The 19,434-nt window shown below is 37.9% G+C and overlaps 2 protein-coding genes across 2 annotated transcripts; both read left to right on the forward strand.

Moving 5' to 3' along the window:
• The first annotated feature begins 7,938 nt into the window (after positions 1-7,938).
• LOC117292096 (carbonyl reductase [NADPH] 3-like) lies at positions 7,939-14,083 on the forward strand. The gene is made up of 6 exons (XM_033774020.1): positions 7,939-8,093; positions 9,046-9,309; positions 9,877-9,989; positions 10,684-10,809; positions 11,547-11,691; positions 12,706-14,083. Exons 1-6 carry the CDS (start codon positions 8,070-8,072, stop codon positions 12,865-12,867), a joined length of 834 nt encoding a protein of 277 aa, XP_033629911.1. The 5' UTR covers positions 7,939-8,069; the 3' UTR covers positions 12,868-14,083.
• A 1,990-nt stretch (positions 14,084-16,073) lies between these two features.
• On the forward strand, positions 16,074-19,025 carry LOC117292643 (cleavage and polyadenylation specificity factor subunit 6-like). The gene is made up of 2 exons (XM_033774770.1): positions 16,074-17,618; positions 18,522-19,025. Exons 1-2 carry the CDS (start codon positions 16,813-16,815, stop codon positions 18,643-18,645), a joined length of 930 nt encoding a protein of 309 aa, XP_033630661.1. The 5' UTR covers positions 16,074-16,812; the 3' UTR covers positions 18,646-19,025.
• Positions 19,026-19,434: the final 409 nt, after the last annotated feature.

The following is a 19,434-nucleotide window of genomic DNA, read 5'->3' on the forward strand; positions in this document are numbered from 1 at the left end:
ACTAATAATTGGCGGACCTTTTCGAGCAATGGCTCAAATGAAAGCTTGTAACTTTCTCGACCCCCATCAAAATACCTATTGAATTTTAAATCAAAATATTTGGGTCAAATCGACCAAAAATCTGACATAGCATCTTTTACATTCGACTGCAATATTGAAATAATTCTGGACATAACGAACATGCACGAAACCCCTGAAAGTGATGATTAGGATATAAAGTTGTTTTATATTTTATTTCATAAACCAGAATTTACTGAATTTGATGAAACATCTCAAGTTGTTTTATGGTGATTTTCTTATAAAAAAGGGATGTTTGCACTGGACAGCTTTGGTAATTGTCAAAGACCAGTCTTCTTACTTGGTGTATCTCAACATAGGCCCTGTGCATAAAATAAAAAATAAAACCTGTGAAATTTGAATTCAATTGGTCGTCGGAGTTGCAAAAGAATAGTTAAATAAAAAACACCCTTGTCGCATGTTGTGTGTTTTCACCTCAGCTGAGGTCTTGAATTCAAATCAAATAATTCAGTGAAAAATAACTTTTTTTCTCAAAAAGTACGTTACTTCAGAGGGAGCCGTTTCTTACAATGTTTTAAACTATCAACAGCTCTCCATAGCTCGTTACCAAGTAAGTTTTTTATGTCCAGTGTCCAGTGCCTTTAAGTATAGATATAAAATCTGACAAACAGACCTGGCATCTGTAGGCGCCTTCTGGTCTAGAGGTTGGAGCCCCCTGGACCCTCTATGTATAACGTGTTACGGTATGGTTGGAGGTTTTATATGCTCTCATTTTACCGGTACATCAAAACACATAAGCGAAAGGTGATGTTCTGCATACCCCCCCCCCCCACTCCCAGTGGCGACCGCTTTAAAGCAAGGGAAAGTTTGTGTTTGTTTAGATGTTCTCGCATCTAGAACAGCGTCTTGAGAAATCGGTCAAACTATACAAAAAATGTGCCGGAATAGATATGGCATTAAAATTATCTGTTTATATTTGATTTTTGGTTCTTCAGTCCTATACAGTCAGTGGGGTAAACGTAAACAAAATCAGTTGTTTTGTGCAGTAGGTTAGTTTTAAAATTAAAAGGGACAGGATCCGCCAATTTCTCATTCACGCATGATACTTGGTTCTTTCCAAAAAGCAGGAAAATGTTATTGGTACAAGTGCTGACCTGTATGTACATTATAAGTTATATTATATAGATTTTATTAATTGTTTTTAAACTTTACTTCATTACAATTTTTGGTGATTTTTCTGCGGGTCAGATCGAAAATCAGACTCAAGAAGGAAGAATATATTGCATGCTCATATCTTTGTGATGAGTAATGTTTACTCAAAATTTCTCATCAAACGCAGGGTGTATAGCTAACTCAAATGGTGCCCTTGATCCCTTCAAAGCATGGCAGCCCTCCTATCCCAACCCCGGAAATACCTGACCATTCCCATTTAGGCATGCCAATTTAGGGATCCGCAGGTGCATAATCATAATGGGCCCCTTTAATATAGAAGTCATACTCAAGAATGTACCTGAATATCTCACCTGACTTATAATGACTGAATGTCTGCCGAAAAGGATTAAAATATTCGCATGCAGGTGATTTTTTATCCACATTTTGGTGTTTTTTTAAGGGTGGGGGAGCTGAAGTATTTTTCGCCGAGTGTGTCAGGAATACTCCAACAGAGAAAATTGGGATGGTTCGGTGCATGACGGGGATGAGTCAAGGAAGGGGATTTATCTCAAATCTGAATTTTTTTGAGCCTTTTCAAATTATCAGGGTCGAATTTCATAATTTGACAAAATTCTTTGCTAAGCAAAAGTTGAGTTGGGCACCAACCTAAACAAAGCAAACCATGTAGTTTTGTGCTTGGCTTTGTGAAATTGGGCCCACAGTTTGTAATGGAACCTACTCACTAGACAATGTTAATGCAATAGCTTCAGTGTGTCAAATTGCATTGAGAATCTGTATTATTTGTAAATAATTGTATAAATTTAATGTGGGACTTTTGGGAGTGCTAGGTGGCAGCAGATTTACACTGTTCTCGGTAGTGTGCGTGCTCAGAACTATGTGGAACAGTGGAAATTATTTACCCGAATCAGATGTGACCTAGCATTTCAAAGTCTCCCACTGATGTTGAGTATGAAATGTACATGTTCAATATGTTTATTATTGCCTATTGTTAAATTGTCTTAATGTAAAAACAAAATCCATATTTTGATTGGAGTGTAATGTTTAACTTATTGTGAAAAAAGTTAAGTTTTATGTTTCTATATAAAGTATAAATAAAGTAATATAAATGTAATGTCTGATCTATATCATGTTGAATGGATGCCCTGTCGAAACTTGGTTTTGATAAAATATATTTAAATACACACATCAATAACATTAGTGTTATATTTAAATTGTTAATGTTAAACTATTGTTTCATACTTATCTCAAACCTGCATACTATTGGGAAATGTTAATATTCAAATATAATGTCAAAAAGGTGTATTTTTGACTTGCAAACGTGTCTTTGATTGCACACTTTTTAAGATTCAATTAAAGTTATACAACACAGTTGAGAAATTAGAACAAAATATGTAAATGTTGTCCATGTTTGCTATACTCTTGAAATTCGACATTGACACAAGTCCTTTCAGTTTGTGAATATCAGAAGATCGACGCATCCATATAAGGCAAAAGCAAATGTGTTTATTTTTCCTCATTCTGTCAGTCTTCGGACAATAAAATAAATCAGTCGTTAATTTGAAAGACACTTAAACGGATTTGTTTCATTTCATTCCCCAGCTACTTACGATTTATTTTACAAACGGATTGATTAAAGAAAATCTCCTTTTAGTGGCCCTTACATAAGGGCCATCCGAACCCCTTTAAACTTTCAAAAAAGAATTCCACCCTTGTATAAATTAATTTCGAGTTGTTTAAACATGAGTCTACAATAGACGCTTTACATCCAACAAACATCTGAAAACCTCTTCTTGACAAATTTATGTTTCTCAAGTCGGGAGATAGTATAGAACGATAACAGTAAAATATTTAAAGAACCTTTGAGTGTAATGGGATACAGCCACCACATCTGGCTCTTGCATGAAAAGATACGTTTTTATTGTATAAAGAGACTCAGTAATTTGATGAGCTTGAATTCCCAAGAATGAAGTGTGCTGATGTTATTGTAAGTCAACATCACTGAAAGTCCTTTCTTATTCTTCATTTTAATCAAAAATACTCCAATCCCGACGAACTAACACGGGTTATCGATGCGGTTTCTTATTTCATTAGTTTTGTTGCTACTCAGGGGAGAGGAGGGGCAAAGTAAAGGGTTTGTTCTTGCATCGGGGAAAGGAAATTCTGCGATCGTAATTATCTAAACAAGACTATATTGTTTGTTATCTAATCCAACTTTGCTTGTGTGTTGCACATTTTGAAGAGTTCGATATGAGCTTTGCATTACCCGGACACAAGAGCAAGTGACTGGAGTAAGGCTGGTTTCTAAGGCTGGAAGTACGGGTTATTATATAAATATAAAATTACAAACCTAATTATCTATGTTATTTATTATATGTTATCTAATCCCACTTTGCTTAATGTGTTGAACATTATTTGACGAGTTCGGTACGTGGGCATTGTCATTCTTCAGACATAAGAGCCAAGTATACATGACTGAAGAGGGATGGCTGGCCTCCAAAGAATACGGCTTGAAATATGATTGTTATATAAATATATAGATCCAATTACAAAAGTAATTATTGGTTTTGTAATGGGAAAGTTCAACGTGTTCACGTACATCTAATTATTTAAGAAAAGGGCATGCATTACATTCGATTCCAACCCCGCATAGACGTTCTACACTGCACATGATGTGGGGTGTTAATTTACACCATGGCCATGTGTGTTGTCAAATATTGATACCAAACAAGAAACAAAGTTTTTTATTAAAAAAAATAGGGTGTTGAAATAACACTAACTGCATTTTAAAGGCAGTGGACACTATTGGTAATTATTCAAAATAATTATTAGCGTATAAAACCTTTCTTGGTGACGAGTAATGGGGAGAGACTGATGGTATAAAACATTGTGAGAAATGGCTCCCTCTGAAGTGCCATAGTTTTGGAGAAAGAAGTAATTTTCCACGAATTTGATTTCGAGACCTCAAATGTAGAACTTGAGGTTTCGAAATTAACTACCTAAACGCACACAACTTCGTTTGACAAGGGTATTTTTTTTCTTTCATTATTATCTCGCAAGTTCGATGACCGATTGAGCTCAAATTTTCACAGGGTTGTTATTATATGCATATGTTGAGATACACCAACTGTGAAGACTAGTCTTTGACAATTACCAATAGAGTCCACTGTCTTTAACACCGTATAAATATGGTGTTAATTTGAATGTGTACTGGTGTCTTTGTTTTGTATTATTAATTTACGAAATATATACACAAGTCATGTGTGTTTTAAGATGCTGCAACTTAAACTTTAAAAAAATAACCAATGGCGCCAGAGTGGTTGAATGCTGTTTGTGCGGGTTATAGCATGGGCTAGACTCTTTCACTATACAGGTAATAGTTCGGCTTGCTTGATGTTTGATGGTTCTTACGTTGATAGAGGCTAAAAGGCTTTCTATTTAGATTGGGTTTTGCCATGTTCCCATGGTTGCTAATTAGTCTGTGCTCATTATAGATACCAATGTAGGTCATCATGTCACCTTTTGATTGTTAGACTTGGTTCAAGTCCCGTTCTCGTGCAAGAGGTCACCATATATAGCCATTAGTTTTCTTGCGCTGGCACGGGATTGGGACTTGAGACAAGTCTGCTATTGAGTTCACTCGTTGCGATCCCATTGTTTTCAGTGCCACTGGCGTGGAGGGAACTCTGTATGTGTAATTGAGAGGGATTTTGGAGGTGCTCCATTTTAGTTGTTCAATGTCAATTTAAAATGCATTATACAAGATCATATTCGGACGACCGGAACCCTGGCGTGGATCTTTGTCTTATGGACCAGCGTTTGCTAGGCTTTCTAATCATCGTTTTAACGAAGAGCAATACGATACATTAAAGGTACTGATTGCAACGCGTCTAGCTTCGGTTTGGAGCGTGGGTTTGTTTTGAAGAAAAACAAAAGACCTTCCATCAATTTAAATCTCTACTTGAAGATACAGGAATGCATGCATGCTCGACCATATTGCCTTCCGGACCAGCGCATAATGGACACTACGGTTTCTACCTAAAAGCGGATTTAGACCTAATTCTCCCAGGTGACCCATCTGCCGTCTATCCCCATGCTTATGAGGCAGTATTGGGGATTTCCCTTGTTGGGTGTGGACAGTGCAGAAACCCAAGGGATATTTAAACGATGACTTTAAAGATGTGGTATAAGCAGCTGCAGCATTTTGGTTGTCGGTTCAAATAACCAAAACATCTTAATTAAGTTAATTCATCCACTGTTAAAGATCAAGCATCGCAAGAGAAAGACAAAACTTACATATTATTATTTCCAGTGATGACCAAGGGCCATTTTCATTTTCATGTATAATTTGTGGCTGGTATCCTGCTCATTTCTGCTCACAAAGCACAACGATTCATCTTCACAAAACTTGTCAGTATAGTGATTTGTATTTTGACATCACACGTTGCTTAGCGTTTAAGATATATAATTGATACAAATCGTTAGTTGTTTGTGAGATCAGTCTGAACCTATTATTACTTGAATTAAAACGTCATGGGGATCCTATTTCAACGCATATAATGTTCATTTTAGTGTAGTTTTTAAAATAGTGTTTGAAACAAGCGTGTGATATTACCTTTGTATCTTCATGTACAAACAAAAATGTATAAGTGACCAAACATAAAAATAATCTAAAAACACGCATCAAGGGTTAATTGAACAATCATTAAACTTTGTATTATATTTAGGGTGAAGGTAATAAATTATTAAAGTGATATTATCTGAAACCAACAATTGAATATCTGTGCACATCAGGATCGTATGCACCTTTAATCTTATGGGCCTACGCCAATTTGTTTCTCTGTAAGAGATGGCAAAAAGCATCGTAGAGATAAAAGGACATCCCGATGTAGCTTGTGGACAACTCAAATCTACCGGGAAATGTAAAACTGAAGCTGTCACAATAAATCCTGCGGGTATCGGATCCCATCAGATGGACTCAACCTGAAAGCTTCTTTGGAGTTATGTGTGTTGAGTTTTTGGTCCAAGGGGAAATTATCACTTAATCGTTAGTCCAAATAGCAAGCATTTCATAAAAATTTGAAGATCGGTCTTCACTGATCATTATAAGAGAGGACAGCACTCTCTTTTACTTTAGCCCTGTTCCTGGTTTAAATGGCATGAAGTGAATTCAGTTTCTATTTTTGAAATAATGTTAAGAGATAAGCTTACATATAGCCATGGTTTTATTCGGGAATTATGCCTGTATATAAAGCCCATGGGCATCAATTTATTTTAATGCACTGTTAACCCGGTAGCATGGGTTCAATAACGGACAAGTATCGGGCGTTTAGTATTTTATTTTTTTGTAGGCCTATTATAATTGTGAGATGGCGAGAAGCATCGTACATAGATAATAGAACATCTCAGTGTATCTTGTGGAAAACTTAAACTACAAATTACTTCAACGCGCTTTAAGATAATTAAATTTACAACACTGTGGTATGGGTGTCATTAAAAGCCATTGGAAACTTTCGGTAAAAAGTATTGTCCAAAGGCCCACACTTCGTGTATCACAACTTATATATATAAAATAACAAACCTGTGAAAATTTATGCTCAATCGGTCATCAGAGTCGGAAGAAAATAACGGGAAAACCCATTCGTGTTTCCACACGTTTCGCCGTGTCATGACATGTTGTGTTTAAAATAAATCCGTAATTCTCGATATCGAGAATTGATAAAATGTTTAAATGTTTTCTCAAAAAGTAAAGCATTTCATGGAATAATATTTCAAGAGAAGTCTTTCACAAGTACCTTATGTAAACCCTGTAAGTTATTTGTTAATCTGTGAATTTTTGTTTTCTGTTCCGAAATTAGTGTCCAATGGCTTAAACTAACAACTATCGGAATTTCCGGATTAAATTAATGAGCAATGAGCAATGAGCAATGTACAAGTTCTACAACCATGCACACCATGCACACCATGCACAAAGCTTCCGATATGCATATTATAATAGGCATGTATACAGGCAAAATACTTTTATTGTTAATATCCTATAGTGCCTCTGCCGGGACGGGTTGTTGAAGTTCCAACTTTGAGCACTTGGGGAGGGGTAACAAAATTGCTAAAAGAAGTACCATTTTTTCATGAAAGAGTTAGCAAGCCTTTGTCCTGCCGGCGTGTGTTTCTATATGAGCCTCTCAAAAGTAAAACTGATCTACCCCAAATTTGAAAGACAAAATATTGGTGCACCAAACTGAATTATTTGGGGAAAACAGCGCGCGTGTATTCTATTATAAACATATTTAAAAGCCAAATAAACGGATACGGTGTGATAATTTTCTCCAAATCATGTGACCAGTGGTGTTGTTCTCCAACTTGGTGTTTTGGGGTGACAGTGTTGTCATATTATTAACTTTTGTTTAGGGGTGATGATCGATGCTCGGACCGTTTAAAAATACACCGGTGGGTGCTTTTATTTGGAGGGAGAATTACTCGACGGACCTTGGGACTTCCCGCACTCGAGCAGAGAATAAAGGCAATGAATACATTCCCATTACTGTTAAAAGGTGTAAGACTTCGAAGTACTTTTGTTTCCATTGAATGATTATTAGACATTTGCACTGATGCTGTGGGAGTTAAGATTTTAGGGACGGTGTGCACCGTTTGATGGTGGTAGCGCCCTCTATAGTCGGGTGGTCGGAGTACTAAAGCGTAACCCAGACGCGTCAAACGTTACATTAAATGGTTAACGGTACACATTGCAAGTAGAACCCGACTATTTCATTAAAAGTGACAGTTTTTGTAAAGTTTTGAAGTTGTTTGGACCCTTTTCTCACGCATAGATTGATTTTGAGCAGATAAAGCGTAATCAAATTAAGTTTTTGAAAGATATTATAATGACATCCCTACGAGTGGCTGTGGTAAGTAAAAATATTTGGTACTGAATGACTCACTGTCATGGAGGAAGAAATCTATTTCTTCCTCCATGCTGTCTGCAACACTCCTCGGGACCTCGGGTGGGTCGTTGATTTGTTTAAATAAACTTTGTGTGTCCTCTGCTTACCAGTTTTCACGCTATTATGCCTTTTTCTTTGAATTGGGAAAAAAATAATGATGCTATATATCAACCGATGCCCCAATTATCTTCATTTGTTAATATGAAGTATGCAAACATGTATTAAAACTTGATTGATGGACATTGAAATGTTCACACCACCTGACCACACACCGATCTTCAATGACTTCAACTGGCCCCATGTGAAGTTAGCCCAGGTGGGACTCCTCCGTTCAGGCTGAACTTCAGTGCAGTGGCACTGACTGACATCCTGTAAGGGCTAGCGTGAAGTGATATTTTTCATGGCAGGGGCAATGAAGGCGATTGCGCCCTGGTCATTGCCTTCTTGGTCTGGTGCCCATGAAATGCTCTTAGTCTTACTTAAGTTTAGTAGAAGTCAACAATTTCCTTCTTGCCCTTTCATCGACAGCGAAGCATACAGGCCTGGGCTTTAGCCTTCCCCTTACACTTTTAAATGTGGCCATGAGTTGATGGCTTACTTACTTGATCGAAGCAATCTTTAAAGTTTTAGGCCAGTTACTGCGACTGGGGATCTGTCGTACTCTTTTTCCCCCTTTTTTTTTCGATAACGATAAATTCTCGGGGGGAAAAATAGTACAGCAACAGCACCCCAGTAACTGGGGTCTATACTTAAGTAGGCCTTTAAGCATACTTAGGCATACTTAAGTATACTTACTTAGGACTACTTAAGTATACTTAGGCCTACTATAACAAATGTAGCCAGTTTTAAAAATGTGTTACATGGAGAGTGTTCAAAACCAAACTGCTTAAACAAATTCAACTAATTGCTTTTTTAGGTTACAGGAAGTAACAAGGGTATTGGTTTTGGCATCGTGCGAACACTATGCAAGCAGCTTGAGAACGGAATCGTCTACCTCACTGCAAGAGATGAAGGGAGGGGTAAGGAGGCCGTGGCTAAACTCAATCAAGAAGGACTCCAGCCTAAGTTTCACCAATTGGATATTAACGATGGAGAAAGCGTGGCTAGACTGCGAGAACACCTTAAGACAGTGTATGGAGGGGTGGATATTCTGGTGAATAATGCAGGGATTGCATTCAAGGTATTATGCTGTCTAGCCTATCTATCAATAGTGTCACCAAATCTTGAAACTAACAGTTAAAAAAGGCTACAGCTTTGGTTCAGATTAGGACAATCCGAAAGCTCTAAAAAAATTGTTTTCCATTGATGTGATGAATACTTTAGTCCTGAGCTCATGGAATTTTTTTCCAGAAACACAGTTCTTATTTGTTTTAGTTGGAATACACTGCTTTAAATCATTGGGGGAAAAAAAACGGGTTTTAAAAAGTTTTCTTGAAAAAGCCCAGAATGGGGAAAACCCACACAATTAGGTAGGACCTGAGAACCCAATCTGCAGATGGGATTCCAACAGGAACATTTATGAGCAAATGTTATCAATGTAATCAAATACCAATGACGTATATTTAAATTAAGAAACAAATAACAACAGTGTCCTTTACACTTGTACGCCTTGTAGAGCTTTTCATTAGACAAATTGTTGCTTTTGAAACCTGATCTGTTTCCTTGAAACTCAATCTTTTCACCATAGGGAATGAGATCTGTGTAGGAGTGTATCATTATTTACATTTTTTTTTCTATTTGTTGTCAGCGAGCCTCTACTGAGCCCTTTGGAAACCAAGCAGCTATTACTATGGCAACTGACTACAGGGGGACTCTGGATGTGTGTCATTCTTTTCATCCTATACTAAAACCCCATGGCAGGTATGTTTAGCAGGGCTCAACATTTACATTGGCCTTTAGCTACCGGGCAATCTCAGTGGTATAGATGGTAAGACGTTGATCTAGAATGGCAAAGGTTGTGGGTTTGAATCCCATATCCCTGAGTAATTTTGCCTGTGATATTTTTTCTACGAATTCAGGAAAGTACCAAGTTAACATTGCTTACACTCAATGGTGTCAGGGTAAGTTATGGGTTATTAAAGATGAGTTGTAAGAGTTGCAATGTGAATACAAGATAAGACCTTGGTTCTTTTATTGACATCTTGCATAGTAAATTGTCAACAGAGGGCGCTATATAGATGTTACGGTATGGAGAGTTGACCACATAATAAATTGAGGAAATACGTTTGAAGAAGCCTTTTATACCATGCAATAAATATTTGCAATAGACTGTTTACCCTGTTGGCCTTGGAGTTTATGCAGTTCAAAACACACAAACACATAATTAAGACAAGGAGCAATGTTCCCTCCGTCAATCCAGTGGTGTTTATGGACATTTCGTTTTTCATGTGGAAGGGATCATTGCCAATAATCAAGACAAAATGAAATTAACCAACAGACTGATTTAAGTGCACTTTCTTCTTATGCACACAAATGTTTCCCATACTTTATGATCCCTGATTCCCATTATTTTATTTACTACGATGAATTCCGTTCATAATTTTTTTGTTTACAGGATTGTAAATGTTTCCAGCATGAATGGAGTGAAAGCGTTTGATGAATTGAGCGAGGAGAACAAAGCTCATTTCAGAGCCATCAAAACAGAGGAGGACATCAACCTTTTGTTGAAAGATTTTATAGAGTGAGTATGTATTGACATTGACATTCAACTCTGTATGCATCCCACTCGGCTGAAGACAAAAACCAACATGCAGTACAGTAAATGCCCCAACCTTTCCTGGCCTGGAAAGTCATCTTTGAGATGGCAAGGCCATTTTAAATTTGCAAAGGGCACTTCCATCGGAAAATTTGAAAGTCTATCCGAAACATTTGAAGGGACACCAAGGCCAAGACCAGGGGCAACAGAGCCAAGGCCTCTGTGTAGTTCAAGGCCTGCCATACCCCGGAAATGCCACCATACTGGCACTCAAGAAAAATTACAAGACAACTTCATACTTTTACTGGAGAGGGAAAACAGTGACTCTTGTAAGGAACGTGCCAAAATCCAATCTCGCATTGGAGTCTTCCATTTCACTAATTTTACATTATTGAATTATAGCTCCTGAATAATGTGCTCAATATAAATTATTTCTGGATTTCACCAATGGAGGACGCTAGCGCGTTTACACAGTGTGAGTGAATGCATTACACAAAATGGGTATCTTAAGAAATTGCATAGCAGATGCATCATGGTGTATAGGCAAACATATTATATGCAAAGATAAAAGGGTAATTGTCACAAGAGAATTATATACTCTTGTCACACTCGAAGATGTTATAAAATTGAAACATAAATTGTGGAGATAACTTCCCAGGGATATGTGTTCATTTGGCATTGAAAATAACTAAGGTCTGTGATTTCTCCACCATTCTCTCCAGAGCTGCCAAAGAGGGTGACCACAAAAGTAAAGGTTGGCCCAGCTCGGCATATGGAACAGTTAAACTTGGATTAATCTGCGGAACTAAACTATTGGGAGAGGCTGTGCAGAAGGACAGGCCTCAAGATGATATACTCATTATGGCTGTAAGTGCTTGAGATTTGTCTCCATTAAAGGAGCAACATAATTAATGCAGGTGTGTTTTTAAAAAAGTGTTTCAAAAAAGTAGGGATCAATTCAGAACAAGGCTAAAGCTAAGTAGCTAGACTTTTTTAGTGGTGGGTGCTAATATGCAAAGTCATTCACGTTTACTAGGGCCAGCATTGTTGGAGTGACAGGTTTCCAAACTGTTCATGTAATGGAGCCATTCAATAAGTTAAATGGCCTTTTGACTATGTTCTTTCTCTGTGACATTTTATACACCTTATCATATCTTTACTGCGATAAATGCACAGTGGACAATAATTTGGGGTAAATCTATGCTGGGTGGCACAGTGGATTCTGCTCACTGTGCTGCTGGGCAAACATTTTGAGCTGTGTGCAGGCCCGCCTGGCGCCGTCCAGAGTGGCGGAAATAACTCGGACTACTAGTCTCTCTGGAACATTGCAGTGTTTCAGAGATGGATTGGCAGAACAAATAGTGGGAATTATGATCAATTATCCATATCGTCACCAGTTTTCAGTATAGTTAATAACAACCTATACATGCTATTGTAGAAGTCCCAGCTGATTTTCTACCTTCTGCCCAGGTACATGTAGCTGTTAAAAAGCAGGACAGTTCTTTGAGAATTGAGAATTGAGAAGTCTCCAGAAAATCTGAGCAATCTACTCCGCAGTTGGTAGAATATATAGCAAGACAGTTGTCAAAGAAACAAACTCTTCCTTGAAAGTAGACACACAAAATCATGGTTTTACCGCAAACTCATTGTTCAAGTTACTTTTCCACCACATTGAAATAGAAAAGGTTAATACAAATTGTGCCCTGTGGGGTTGAACAACATCTTCCCATTGAATTCAGTAGTGAATACTTCACAAGTTCCAGAGTCAATTTTTAGTCAGCTATTTAAACATGGATTGGCAACTATAGTTGGAAGAATATCCCCCTCTAGTGGTGATTACATTACATATGTATAACTTTCAAAAACTTTGTCTCATTGCAGTGCTGCCCTGGTCATGTTAGAACAGACATGAGCAGTCAACAGGGAGTGAAGACAATCGATGAAGGGGCTGATACGCCAGTCTACCTTGCCCTACTGTCGTCTGGTTCCACAGAGTTCAACGGAAAAATGTACTTCGATAGAGCACTGGTTGAATTCATGTGAGCAGGTTATCTGACTGATTTTCACTCAAGTTCTAGCCCATAAAGTATTATTCTGGTCTCTCAGATGGTTGATATTTTTTAAGTATTTAAATTCATTTTGGGATTTATTCAAGCTTATCAGCACATAAAGTATTATTCTCTCTGGTTGTTAGTATACTTATTTCTTTCAGTTCATGTTTGTAATAAACATTCATATCATTATTATTATTATTATTATTATTAAAGATGGAGTTTTGATTATCAAATAATAGCTTTCAACTCGTAGTGGGATTTTCAAGCAATAATTCAGTGAATTTTCAGATTTTCAGTTTGTTGACATTGCTGTTATATTTATGAAATATTTACACAACTGTTCAAGGAGAACTCACTGCTTCTTCAAGCCCTATGAAATTTTGGGGAACTTCACTTGCCTTTTTGTTCTTGTCGTTAAGTAAATGTGGGGGGAATAGGAACGTGAATTTTTATAGTTGTCAACAAGATAAAAATTCTAACATGGTATTTTCTTAAATATTTAGTATACAATTATTCGTAGAGAACTCCCACTGCCTCTTCCAGCCCAATGAAATTGGTGATATTTTTTAGCACTTGCCCTTTGTGTTCCTGTCATGAAATGATTGGGGGAATTGAACTAAGATCCCCACCCAGAGGTTAAAGGGACTCGACAATTTATTGAAAAAGCAACATTATATTTAATACACAATTATTTATAATATATAAATACATGTATAGCACACACCTTTAGAAGAAAGACTCTAAGTGCTAACAGAGAGTTTACCTCAGCCCAATGAAATTGGGTTGTTGGCTAGAGTTGGGGGGATAAATGGACAGTTTGCTGACCTGTGAGACCGAAACTAACACTTATGTGTAAACTTAAAAAGTTGAGAACAAAGATACAATTTGTTATTTGATTTTAAAACCAAAGTACATATATAAAGAGTGAAGGGAATAACTAAAGATACATCAACTCCTGCCATGTTTATTTTTTTATTGTAGCTGAATCTAAAGGGATCATGACGAAGGACTTACATAGTTCTTGTGAATTTTGTTTTTTTACAATTATTTTAAAATAAATTCTGACAGAAAAAAACATTAAGTTTAATTTCTTTGATTTATTTTATGTGCATTCATTCAAAGTAACACCAAAGGATGTTGTTAAATTCCTATGAACTTAAGTTATAATTTTGTCTCATATTTGGTGGAATAAATAAATTGTGATATTTATTGGGCCTAAAACTAAAAACAAGAAATCCTTACGGAATATTGTTTTATTGGTTCCATGTAACCTTTTGCTACTCCCGGTGCCACCCCCCCCCCCCCTCCCCCCACCGAGAAACCGTCCCTTATAGGGCATGGGCTGCATGAGGGGGCGTTATCAGGAAAAGAGGGTGCTGTCAGTGTGTACACATTCACCCAACTTGTAATAAACTCCCTTAGAATAGTGGAAAATGCTAAATATTCACGTAAGGCTGACTGCTGAGTATGCTTCGGTTTTTGTGTGAATATTTAGCATACTGACTCTTCGGAACTACTATCCTCTGCTACAGTTTATGTGTGAGGCCCTGAGCCCGTCGAGTTATTTCCCTCCAAATCAAATTACATAACAAGCGTCCGAGCAGCGAGCACCAATCTCATCAACCAGAATAATAATAATGTCCCTACACATCTCGACAAAATATGACCATTTTTATGTCAGGGCCAGTCAACCAAATACCTCGAATCAGAGTTCAACAACCGCATGTCACAATTTATTGAGCACAATATCCCATTGGGTGGGGGGGGGGGGCTCTCAAGTAGGTTCGAGACGTGGGGCCATTATACAATTGTTTTCTTTTTTCATTAAACGTGAAAATACTGCTTAGCAAATTTCTTTGTTAAGCAAACAATAAGTGGGACACCAGTTGCAACAATGCAAACTTTATGGAATTTTGGTTGATATAACCAGTCAAGTTATGTTATGCAAGATTTGTCTGTGCTTAGTAACAGGCTTTTTAAAAATTGGGTCAATGACCCGATTTCATTAAAATAATATTTTATTGTATGACTGGTAACCATTGTCCAGTGAGCAAGTAATATTTATATTATGCTTGGCGAAGCAAGTCCAGCTCTTGTCGCTGATATTGATAATAATGAGGATGACCCATTTAGTGGGACGCCGCTATATCGTCTCAAAAGTCTCCCATTGTTGCTATGCAGAGTATTGTTTCAAGGTTCAAGGTTCATTTTATTTCCACAGTATCAAAAGACAAAAAAACAATATCAAACAGCAGTCAAAAGAAATCATTACAACAATAAAAAATAATCGTTTCACAACATAGGTTTGAAGAAATAGATGCATAACAATGTTGACACTGCGGAGGGATCCATTTAAGAAGCAAAGCGTGTAGGCAATGGTCCCTTATGACATGCATATGCATTGAGATTATAAAATAATGTCAAGTGAACCGTAGAGGTCCGTGGACGAGTTGAGCCACCAATGAACAAAAAATAACAGCAGGTCTCAATGCATATGCATGTTGTTTCAGTAAATGGTAGGCCTATATAGGGGCATACTGACTTATTAAAGGCACTTACACTATAGGTGATTACTCAAAATAATTATTAGCATAAAACCTTACTTGGTAACAAGTAACGGGGAGGGGTTGATAGTATAAAACATTGTGAGAAACGGCTCCCTCTGAAGTAACGTTGTTTTCGATAAAGAAGTAATTTTCCCGGAATTAGATTTCGAGACACCGGATTTAGAATTTGAGGTCTCGAAATCAAGCATCTGAAACAACACAACTTCGTGCGACAAGGGTGTTTTTTATTTTATATTATCTCGCAACTTCGACGACCAATTCATAAGCTCAAATTTTGACAGGTTTGTTATTTAATGCATAAGTATGTTGAGATACACCAAGTGAGAAGACTGGTCTTTGAAAATTACTGTTTCTACCTTCATTAGGTCCCCTATCGACAGAATTTATGTTTTTATTGCCGCCGTAAGCGTTACAGTAATATTGGCGAGACATGTACAAACCTTAAAGGAAGTTTGCATCTATTTTTGTCCAGTCAGCCCCATTGACGAGACAAGTGTGACGTAACAATTATTGACGTTTCTATGTGATTGTGCGACAGCGCGTTAGCGTTGCTATTGGTAGCGTTGCTATAGATAGTGCATTATGCAGAAGCGGCCATGTTGGTACTCTTTTCACCACCCGACTGACATAAACGGCCTTAACAAAGGCATATTATATTAACGGTAAATGACTTGACGATTTTTAGCAGTCAGGAATTGCAGTGTTGGTGCGCAATGGAACTGAACAGACAGGCTGTGTATCACACTATTACCTAGACGAGCTGAAAGCAGAATAGGGCCTCACCACACATCGGCACAAATGAATTGCGATCGTTCAGATGAAAAAGGTGAAGGTATTCCTGTCTCAAGAATGGTTGATTTTCACCTGAGATTTTCCTCTTTTTTTTTCAACTGGTCATCATTAATCCTGTAATTAACGCGGTCATCTGGTTGTAAAAGAGATATCAATCCAGGTTGGACTCTTCCGTTGCAGACACCGACGTTCTACCAGGGACATGTGTATACTGGATACTTCTACCTGTTGCTCTACAAATCACTTGTGCAGAATGAAAGTGGGAACAACAATGAGCATTTTGTTTTTTATTTATTGACATATAATCGTCTACGCACGAGAGAAAACTAACGACAATTTTAGGCAGCAGACCTTTTGAAACTCGTCGTACCTTTTTTTTGTACATCTATACTATTACTAAGGAATTGCAGTGACTCACTGTGCGGCTAAAGAGTTGCAGTTTGTACTACCAAACACCAAACACTTAAGGAGGCAACTAACATCCTGAACTGTATGCCAGATAAGTATACCCATCGCGTTGGTTAGCAGCACTATTTTGACAATCTTGTAAAACGACTTTAGAGTCTACGTGCAATATGGGAGGACAAGGGGGACGCAGGGGAGGTGGGAGACGCCGGGCTCACCGTACTGGGGCCAGGCATCGTCATCGGGGTGGTGGAGGTCGAGGCTTGAACATATTTTTCCACGGGGGTGGAGGACCGCATCAAGCCCTCATCCAGCGCCGTCTGGTCTCCATTTTAATTAGTTTCGGATTCGGCATTGGGTTGATGCTTTATGGTATAACGGCGGTTCTCATCTACCCAACTTTTCCATGGCAAGGGTTTAGCTTCATTGGTATAGGGATTATGCTGATATTGATTTCAGTCGTTGGTATTTGGAAAGTCAAACAGCTTCGCCAACACCAACAACAACATCAGCAAGGGCAAGAAGGAACAGTGCACATTCCACCAGGAAACATTGGATCACAAGTAACAACACAACAGCAGCAACACATATGGACAACAGAGCAGAATATGACAGCAGCCCCACCTTACGGTGCAGGACAAGAACCCCCACCTGGGTATGCAGCAACAGTGGGTCCGATGGGACACTCTCAACCACCCTACCCCCAACCAGGAGGTACTGTACCGCCCTACACCCAACCAGCTGGACAGCCCTACCCACAACCAGGAGGTCCAGTGCCACCCTACCCACAACCAGGAGGTCCAGTGCCACCCTACCCCCAACCAGGAGGTCCAGTGCCACCCTATACCCAACCAGGGGGTGTGGCACCTTATCCTGAATACCCAGCACCACCTGGAGTTGTGCAATCCTCACCTCCACAAACCATCGCTAATCAGCCACAACTGTATCATGTGCAGCCGTACTCAGCATCAGATGGGTATGTACACGAGTATACATAGACATAGATAAAAACGAAATCGAAAATTTTGTACCCATCAGTGTTATGATATTAAACAAATCACATTAGATATTAGGCCTGTATTGAAAGGTTTTCGGTAACACCGTAAGATGACTATCTCTGAGTTGGGGTGGTTCTGAAAACAACCGTTGGTTTCAACTCGATATTTCGATCAGTATGCTCTGATTGTCTTCTGGAGAAAGCTGCCTTCCGTGATCTTTTTCTGGAGAAAGCTTTCTCCAGAAGACGATCAGAGCATACTGATCGAAACATCGAGTTAAGAAACCAACGGTACTTTTTAGAACCACCTAACTCATTAGAGATAGTCATTACATGGTGTTACCGCAAACTGTATTCCATATCGTATTTCCACCATGCAAAGTTACAAATCCTACATTAGATATTCATGTGTCATTGTTATAGTGAAAATAATTTCATCCAGAAATCAGAGATACCAACTTAACTGCAACCCTTTTAAAAGAGGAATGTCGGAAAATTCACCACTTCAAACACATGAAATGGCCGGGGAACACTTATGTTCTGAATAAGCAGGACACGGGTGTAATTTTAAGTGAATGAAAGCGTACAATTTGACTAAACTCTTGTTTATTTACGGAAAATGTTCCGAATGTATAAGCTTTTATTAATTTATACAAAAGTCCTAGGTTTAAAGAAGAAAAAGGGGGAAACTAAAATAATTCTGGCAAACGAAATCTACTGTTAAAATGCTACTCTGTTATAGTTTTATCAAAGTTAGCCTAACATTTAAAGTGGTTAGAGCGAGGTTGTACAACCTTTTGTGGCACTGATTTATTTGTATGTCTTTTTCCTGTGTTGTTATCCTTAAATTGACGACATCATTTTCCTTTCTCCACCATACAGAAACACACAGGCACCCTATCCACCCGGCGACCCTTCCCAGGGACCAGCACCAATTAACCCACCAGTGACGGAACCACCGCCACCATCTTACGAAGTGATTGTTATGAATGAGCAGAATAAGTGACAATATCATCAACCCCTACTTAGATTAAATATCCAATCTTAACTGCCTCGATTGTTTTCATTGTTGGACTTTATTATTATGGTAAAACTCAAATTTCAAAGGTGTGAAATATCCACGTTGTTTGAACATTTTAGTACAAAGCTGAATTCCGCTTGCAGTGGTCTATTTCCCACAAAAACACAATGAATTAATGAAAGTTAAGAAAGGTGTCATTATCCATGTCTTTTGTCTTCTCTAAAAAAAAATCGGGTCATCTTCAAAATGAATAATTTGTCAGCACCCCTGCGCAATTTATTATTTTCGTAACTCTGTTTTACTCATTTCCCAAAAACTACAGCACCTCAGCACGTAATTTTTCAGGGAAGCTTTCTACGTTCATTATTTTCAAACTGTAAGTTTAGTGTAAATAAGTGGACACTGTGTTTTTTGTCCTACAAAAGTTACATAGACTCTATAATAATAGTAGCAAAAAAATGTTTTTATTTTTAAAAAATCTAATAACAAGAATATTGATTTATTTGTTCCTTTTTGTATGTTTTTTCCACCACACTGCCTTTTAACATTGCTCAACGAGTATTTTGTTTTATTAAAGTAGTGTCTTTATATCTCATGTCATTGCTATCAAAGTGTCATTTATTTTATTGGTTGTTATTGTTAATTGTTTACAACCACAATGGTTGTCACAATACATGGTATTCTAAGTAGTAACAATGGGTCAGGTTTTTTCTCACACCCTGCCTCGTTTTCGTATTATTTTGAAGTACCAAGATAAGAGTTGACATTGTCACT

Source organism: Asterias rubens, chromosome 7, assembly GCF_902459465.1.
Source record: "Asterias rubens chromosome 7, eAstRub1.3, whole genome shotgun sequence".
NCBI classification, from domain to species: Eukaryota; Metazoa; Echinodermata; class Asteroidea; order Forcipulatida; family Asteriidae; genus Asterias; species Asterias rubens.